This window comes from Limulus polyphemus, unplaced genomic scaffold (assembly GCF_000517525.1).
Source record: "Limulus polyphemus unplaced genomic scaffold, Limulus_polyphemus-2.1.2 Scaffold85, whole genome shotgun sequence".
NCBI classification, from domain to species: Eukaryota; Metazoa; Arthropoda; class Merostomata; order Xiphosura; family Limulidae; genus Limulus; species Limulus polyphemus.
The window spans coordinates 367,121-376,351 of record NW_013665695.1 but is presented as its reverse complement, the minus strand read 5'-3'; the positions used below and the strand labels follow the sequence as shown (position 1 = coordinate 376,351).

General features: G+C 32.6%; 1 protein-coding gene across 1 annotated transcript in view; it reads right to left on the bottom strand.

Annotated features, from left to right (window-relative positions):
• LOC106468087 (deoxynucleotidyltransferase terminal-interacting protein 2-like) overlaps positions 1-9,231 on the bottom strand; it is a 28,021-nt gene that overhangs the window by 1,488 nt on the left and 17,302 nt on the right. The window contains exons 5-6 of the mRNA XM_013928494.2: positions 7,671-7,835; positions 6,010-6,119 (exon numbers count right to left, since the gene is read on the bottom strand). Coding sequence (XP_013783948.1) covers positions 6,010-6,119; positions 7,671-7,835 — 275 coding nt within the window. The remainder of the gene's footprint in view (positions 1-6,009; positions 6,120-7,670; positions 7,836-9,231) is intronic.

Sequence of the window (9,231 nt, the reverse complement as noted above, 5' to 3'; positions counted from 1 at the left end):
CACGCAGAATACTAGTGTGATAGTAATGGAGAAGATAGTTCGACTTGTCAACTGAAATTCTAAATTAATTGAATAGGCATAAGTGGATTTTTGACAAGAACAAGAGAGCTATATAAATAGTGTTTATGATATGTCTGTAATATCTATAGTGTGAAGACTTTGTTGTACATACATTTAACTTGTTCCGAATATATATATATATATTATTTTGAAAACAAGTGAAGTGCATGCTGTTCATTTATCGTTAACAAGTCACAGACACTTACTGTAGAAAAATCCTAAGCCCAACAGCAACATAGTATATATTTATGCTATTAAGAAATATAAGTAAAAGTTATTTATTTTGACATATGGTAAAAAGAAGAACTTATATATATATATTTTTTTTTTAAGTCTGACAAACCACTATACTAACCAAAACTAACAGCTTAGAGAAAAACAGAAGTTTTTAAACAATGTAAACATTGTAAACAACTGTAATATTTTATTACTTCCCATAAATTTCTAATTGCAGAAACACATTTATTCCTATTACAGACTTCTAATACTAGTTATCAGGTGAAGAACAAATTATCATTTTGCTAAATTTTATTCCATAACATTTAAAGAATATCTGATTGTTTGTTGCTAAACACAAAACTGCAGAATGAGCACACTGTGCTGAGCACACCACAGGGATCAAATCCCTATCTTTTACATCATAAGCCCTCAACTAATTTCTTAACCAACAGAGAAAGCCAAAGTTCATGGAACATGTGACAGTCTGTGTGCTTAATCATTCTCTTTGAAACTGTACCAACAAAATCATACTTTACGGTGCAGAACAATACAGTAAGATAGGTAAATATGAACTCAAAATACTTTGGGTGTCCTTCCAAAAAGAAAGATATACATACTAAAATACAAAATTATTCTCACTACTTACACATTTTTTTAGCTAATACTTTCAAGAAATTTACATTTAGTGAAAATTTACAAAACATTTTAAACTTAAAAAAAACAAAATTTAAGACTATAAGATAATTAAAATACTTAGCTCACATCTGAAAATATTTGTGAAGTAGTAATGAAAAAAAAACTAACAGAAAGTGTATTCATCATTAGTTTTTTAATTTTACAAATAAACCTGTTTTTGTTAAGACTAAAAATGTAACTTACATATATTTGAATTACTTTTCACAGTGTAAAAAACCTATTTAGTTGTAGTAAACTGTACTTGATAGAAATGATAATGATTTTTCTACATAAAATAAAATGTAAGTTAAAAGTTTCAAATGCTGATGAATTATTATCAGCACAATGTTGTGTAGAAAAGGAAAGTTAATCGCATTCAGGGAGAAATCCTGTTAAATGTTGTTTAGACTGGGACTTGTTAATTCCATTACTTTCTATACTACTAAAACTAACACATTTACAGGATCTGAATGTTATAATTTTCATATACTAAAAATTTATTTCCGATAGATACTTACCTCCTCTCACAGATGATAGCTATTCTCAGTCAGTGCTGCCCTTTGTATGCAAAAATGTTTTTGCATGCCACAAGCATTGAGTTTCCATTATCTCATGATCAACGTGGTTCAACTGTGTCTCATCTCGCTGTAAATCATCATTTGACAACCCTCCACCAACAGGAATGCATCACACCCTCCTGAAGCATGTGACTCCTGTTTGATTCTACAGAACTATCACTTCGAGTTTGGGCAGAAAATGGAAGCACCGGTTTTCAGTGGGGAGGAAGGGTAGGAAGTGTGAGGGAGGTAAGTACTTATTGGAAGTACATTACCTCCTCTCACATATATGGCTAGAATCCCACATTGAACAGGTGGAGGGACCGGTGCAAGAGAATGAAAGAAACACCCTTCTAAAGAGTTTGAAGAGCACCTGAAAAGTGGAGATCCTTGCAGTAGAGGATTCAACATGGGAGATTGCACCACATCTGTACCAGGTATACTCTATGCCCAGCGTGAAAAGAGGTGTTGCAAACATGGGTGGAAAAAGAAAGGAGCACACCCAAAAGGGAGAGAACAATGTTTGTATAGGGATCTGAATCACATGATATTGGAATCTCAATCCCTTGGGAGAAAGTGAGGTGGGTGAAAGTAAAAGGATGTACCCCAAGGTGTAGAGTGGCTAGGACTGGACGTACCATACACAGCATGTCAACTACATCAAAAACTCAGCCACCAGGAAACAACATCGATGAGGGGGGTAGGAAAGAGGATCATACTGTTGGCAACTCAACTATAATAAAAAAACCTAGACCACTGGGAACTAACATCCATGTGGGGAGTAGGAAAGAGGATCATACTGTCTTCACCTCAAGTTCAGCAGACTAGAGGGATACCTCAATGGTTCACCACCCCTGCAGCTTGGAGCTGGAAAGTGGTAAGAACTCCCATACTCCACTGGAAAAAAAGGAAGAAGAAAATGTGGTGGAGAGTTAGGAGGAAGGTCAAAAATGGAGATTGCAAAATGGGTGACCATGAAAATCCTATTTTAAAAAGCCGACCATACCTGATTTATTCAATCTAAGGAATGGCAGGGATGGGCAGCTATCCCCTTCTGCTTTATTCATAGAATATATTGTGAGCAAAAATCTGCTAGTGATCTTGTGGAACACCCCATCTCAACAGTGTGCATATAGTGGCATGGTAGTTATGATTGTGAAGCCATCACGGCCTTACAGTGCAGATTTGGCTAGTATACCTGGACAGGCACCACTCACCACAGAGAGGAATCCTTGTCAAAACGTGGGACAGGCCCATGAAAAGTGATATATGTAGCAAAAGAAAGAAAACTTACCCAGTCACAGTATCACCTGATAGAAAAGAGTATGTCGTGACTGGAAAGATGATCTGCAACGAGGTTGAAAGCACCCTGAACATGACATGCTAGGAGAAGTATGTCAAGTATATGGGCCCAAAAAAAGGGAGGTCAACCACAAAGGGAACTAGAACAGGCATCCCCTTGGTGAGTGATATAAGCCACCACCACTGAATTGTCAAAATATAAAGGGAGCTCAACCACAAAGGGAACTAGAACAAGCATCCTCTTGGTGAGTGATATAAGCCACCACCACTGAATTGTTGAAATATATCATGATTAATCGAGTCCTGACAAAAGGAAGAAAGTGAACCAAAGCACACTGGACTGCCAAAAGTTCCAGGTCCTTAACATGGTAAGATCTGTTGTCAATATACCATTGTCCTCAAGTCTCATGCTGATCAACCTACACTTCCCAACCTTAGAGGTAAGCATTAGGGAAGAGAAGCAAATCCAAGGGGGATGAAGAAGTCTTGATGAGATGGTGGCTTTGTTCAACCACCAACACATATCATCGAAAAGGGAAGGAGGAAAGTTATGAGGGAAATCCAAAGGAACCCTATCAAAATCCCATGGGTCATGCAGCATCTCCTGAAGAGATCGCATATGTGCCAACCTCAGGAGAAAAGTGCTTTCATAGAAGCAACATCCTCCAACATGGTAGAATCTTGCTAGCAGTAAGATAGTTAACAGTAATGGCATGGATAACTGAAAGCTCCATCAAAAGCAGTCAAAGAGGAGAAGGATGGGCCTGATGGAGTTTGGTGTTGACCCCCCCCCCCCTTCATAAGACAAGAACGTTAGGTAGGTAACAGGAAAAACTTTTCCAACTGTAAAATCCAACCACCCAAGCTGCATGGGTAAGAAGCAGATGAAATTTGAGGATGCTTTATTTCACTTAAAAATTTGTCAATTAATAAATGAAAACTTGTCTTGAAGTTGTCTTGAAAAGATACATCCAAAACCACCCTCTTTGGGAGTTTCTGGATTGAACTTACTTTTAATGTTCGACAAATTGTAGTGTAAGGACACCCCTTGGTTCATGAGGGACATGTTAATATAAAAAATATTGAAAAATCTATAACTGCTTATCTGTCCAAAGTCAGCAGATCATATTTAAAATTTGTGGACCCCCAAACTCGAGACCTGACAAAAGTCAACTCATATAAAGATTAATATTCCAACCTATGAAAACTGACACTTCCTCCATCAAGTACTGCCACCTGAAGTCTGTGTAATTGTGCTGGATGTAACTGATATCACTTTTGAAGTGGAAAAATAAACTTTGGTGAAGAACAATAAAGGTAAGTATTCACTTAAAACTGTTAAAGTGAAGTAGGAAAAAAAAACATAGGAAAATATTTCTACTTTGTATGAAACTAAAAAAAAAAAATAGCAGGAAGAAAACACAAGCAAAAAACATCTTGATGATAGCATTGCCAAACAAGAAGTGATAGTTTGATGTAATCAAATAGAGAGAGTCACATGTCTTAGAAGGGTAGAGGGTTGTTGCATGAAGATTTACATGTAAGACACAGTTGAAACATTTTGATAGTAGGGTACATGGGAGATCAAGGCTTGAGGCATGCAAAACAATTTTTGCATATAGATGGTAGCACTGAATGAGAATAGCTATATCTGTGAGAGGAGGTAAAGTACCATATCGGAATAAGTCAATTATGAACTGACAGTAGAATAATAAAATGCTCACTGTAAAGAGGGAGTTAAATCATTTTTAAATGTTAAGAGTGTGTGTAGAAAAATTTCGTTTATCACGTTAACAACATTGTAAAAAGTATTTAAAGTATTCTTATCCTGGGACAGTAAATACTAAGCTGGATGATTATATATTTTTAGCCTTTCCACAAAATTGAAACATTACGGATTTGACATTATTAAGTTGACTATATGATAAATAGATACTTCTTGGCACATTCCTCACCATATTACATGAAAAAATATCCTTATTAGTACTATCATCGTTTTTTCCAGTAGTACCAGCAATTTAAAAAAACAAAACAAAATATATACTTGATTGATAACATTTCTTTATAGAAAAATGTTATTTTAAACAAAGAAGTTTACAAGATCAACGAAATTAGAATTTGAGTTTTTAATTGTGCATATATGACAATTTCCTCCAATGAAAGGGTTAAAAACTTTTTCCTAGAGTGATACAAAAGAACTAGTGTTAATATATCGGGTACCTTCTTAGGTATCATATGCAACAGATTTTTAAATGTAGATAAGTTACCTAATAACAAATAATCATATTACATAATTAACAAAAATAACAAGCCTAAATAAAATTTGAGATTACCACACATTATTAAAAAAAAGAGCCTTTCTTGGTGTCAGTCAAACCCTTTTCATTTATTCAGAAAATTAGTGTACCAATGTTATATATATATATTGCAAACTGTGGTGTTTGTCTCCTGTTTTAAAAGCTGTGCATGCAAGTAAAACACAACATGTCATTATTTTGTCAGCAGGATATTCTACACTATCATTCACATTTCAAAATGTGACATAACTTAAAGAATAAAAATGTAAATTTACTGTATGTTACTGTCTAGCAGCTTTTAGCACGACTGAAATGCTCAGCAATTACTTTTAGTGGTGGACAGTATAAGTAGCTCAGAACTTTGGCTGTGAGTGAAACCAAGAGTGCAGCGCAACCTTTTTAAAGTCCATGAAATAATTTAAATTGATAGATTAACTTAATCTTTTCCTGTCACTGGGGATGGGTACTTTTCCTTGTATTTAGTAATTTGTTCAGAATGAATTGCAAAAATAGTTTGTGTGAGAGATACAAGATCACGTTCTTTTACTTTTTTCGATGATATAATGAAATTAGATTTAGCTGACTGGCGACTTGATTTTTAAAAAAACAGTTGACAACCTGAGAACGAAAAGCTTTTTATTTCATACATAAGAGCTTGTTCCACATGGTTATCTTTTAAGTCAATGCAAGTGTATAAACACTTCATACATGCTTCATTCAAATGCACAGGGATATATGTGTGTGTGGATGGGTGGTACAAGAAGTAACAGCATATAACAATAATCTAACTATCATACTAATGAGACAAACAATACTTTCAATATCAGTAAAATTCATTGTTTTAGTGGTAACTGTAAACTGCTCATTCCTTACAAATATATAAAAGATTATACACATACTTTTTAAACTCAGCATCTGCTAGGAGCTCCTCTACTATGGTTCTCTTGCGTTCTTTTTTTGGAACTCGGGAGTGGTAAAAATCAGCTGGAGACTCAACAATAGTTCCGATCTTCAATAAAAAAGTATGAAACAAAAATAACAAAATCAGCAAGATTATCATATTTTTTTTTTAATGTAAAATTGTGAATTTATAGAGAATCTAACCTATATAATAGCCAGTGTCATGCTTGATTTCTCAAATTAGGAGGAGTCATAAAAGTTAAAATTCACTTACCCAGATAGAATAGTTCGATTACTGTCTGCCCATTATGATTTTTGTGATGTGGGTGCAAGGAGGCCATGAGGGAGGGTGTTGTGAAATCTTATAAGTGTAGTGAGTGTTGGTATAATAAGCCTAAAGATGTAGTGTGGGGTAACCTAGCCTAGAGCCATGTGCATCAAATTTATCAAGAAAGTAACAATATCAATTCAATTATAAATTTATATTGTTTCTGAATTAAGCTATTTTCTGCTATATCACCAACGTTGTTAATAAAAAACAAACCTTTTTAATCAAGAAAGACTCTAAATTAAGAAATCAACAAATATTTTTCCAGTTTTGTTGTCCATACATTTCATTTTATACTTTCAGTACATAGACTAACAACAGTATTAGGTTATACTTTTGTTGCTAAGCAACCTGACATAAAAGCCATTGTTGGAAAGTAGTGTTACCAAAATGCACTGGCTTTTCTGTAAATTATAAGTTGTTAATCTAACTGATTTTTTACCAATAATTATCTTATGAATACAGCACAATTTCATTTCATGAATGATCTTAATTTTGATTGGCTCACAAAGGAACTTACCTACTTTGACTGCCTCAACTACACTTTTCTGCCTCTTTGTTGGTCAAGCTTGATTTTGCAAAATTTATTTATTTCAGCTAGCTATGAAATGTGAGGTTAGGGTATACTATGGGGTGGGGGTGGTAGTACTTGCTCTATCATTTTTGATGGGCTATATGCTAGTAACTATATAACTTCTACCAGCAGGGAAAATTATCATAATAATGACTTATAATACTTGACTTTAGAAATTGTCTATGAGTATTAAGTGTTGGTTTCTTCAACTGTATTATGAATATAAATAAGCATTTTAACCAACTTTTAAAAGTAACAGGATACTAATATTCATAATAAATTAACAAAGGTAAAGCAAAGACAGGAATCAGTCCATGTTTCACCAGATTTAATCTTACATACAGAATGTAAGTAATACATTTGTTTTTCATTCTACACTCTAACCATTTACACACATTTTAAAACTATTAATTTTGTTCTCCTTCCAGTCATTATCATTACTAGTGATAAAATATTATCATTTTCCTTATTTCAATAAAAACAAAGAAAATGTTCATAAAACAAGTCTTGTCCAACAGCATGAAAAATCAAAATTATTGTATTCAAACTTTTTGTTCACATTTAATCATTTCATTCATCTTACATATAGTAAATTGATAAGAACTTTTATAAAAAAAACAAAGAATTCTTAAATGGCTTTTCTTTCCACTACTTGGAAATAGTATTTTATTTCTTTTAGTTTTTAAAATTATTAGTGAATGTGTTAAACGACTAATTGATAACATGATATATAAGGAAATTCCAAGTGTAAAACTTACCTGGAAGTACTTGGGCAAGGTTTTTAGGTCATTCTTCTTGTAGAAACGTTTGGGATCTAAGGCTTTTCTGAACTGAATCACCTGGAGGTCATTCTTAATTTCATCTGTCAACTCAGTGGCAGGAAGATTGTACCACTTAGATCCTTTACTTTTCTTACGCTCTTCCTAAATTAACATACAAGTAGACATATTTTATTAACAAGTTAACATAAGAATGTAAAAAAAAAACAACAAATTTTAGGTTAGTCATATAAAAAACTTTTGTGATAAAGTATTTTATATGTGTGGAAAAATCTGTGGTCATTTTTATGATTTTAAGATGAGAAAATATGTCACTTCTTGGAGACCAATAGAAATTATTTTCCCAGATGTATAAATATTCAATTAAATAAAATTAGCTTGAATTTTGAATAAAAAATCTCTTTCCGAGTAAAACCTACATGAACTGATGTATGGCTTTAGATTCTATTCATGATTTCATTTTAAAACTTTGTTCAAGTAATTTCAATTCAATAGAAATAATTGCATTTTAAAGTATTAATGAAAAATAATTCTTCATATTTTACCTAAAAAGTTGGAACTTTGCATGAAAAAAAAAAGAAATACAAATTAAAATTTTTACAGTTCCGTTATCTGTATTCTCAGGTAAGCACTTTTTTCAATTATTTTACAAAAACCATAAGTATATTTTGTTGTAAGAATTTCTTAAATACAAATAAAATTGATGTACAACAATAAAAAAGTGACATCATACTACATGAACCAAAAACATTCGCATTGACCAGACACACTTTGGCAGCACCAGCTTGCAATCATCAGAAGTTACAGTTTAGTGTGAATCAAAATCTTCACACATCATATCAACCACATCTAGATTATAATAATTAAAAAATATTGCATCAGTGAAGAAGAATATTTTCCATAAGCGATTTAATCCCAATCCCCTCATAAAAATTGATAATTCGATTTTTCCTTTTAAATTATTTATGGATTCACATATATTTCTATGTTTGAAGTTTCTCGGTTGTACAATAATTTTAACAACAGTGTGACCAATCCACTTAATACTATTATCTTTGTGGGGAGTAACACCCAATTTATTCATTTTCCATTTGTTCAGTGATTTTAATGTTCTTTTATTCTTATTTCCAATGACCATCTTTTCAGCCCAACCTGCTACTGCCACAATTGCAAGGTATTTCATAAATCCATTTTTCAAATTTGATACTTTATCTCTTCCTCTACTGAATTTATTCAAAACTTTTAATGCTAATTCCACCCACTCTTCTTTGAAGTACATTGTAAGTCATATTAAAACTTTGGAATGATAAGTTAAACACATATTTTACAGTTTCACTCTATACTTTTCATTTTTAGTTATGTGTGTCTGTGAAAATATAATGTTTTTAAATTCTCCTATTAAAATGGATTTTTGGACAATATACGCGAATGATATTTTACTTTCTTTTAATAATTTAGTATTAATTAAACAATTTCATTAATATTTAAATATTATACATCCAAGTATTTACCTTACATCTGAGATGGAGCATAATAATTT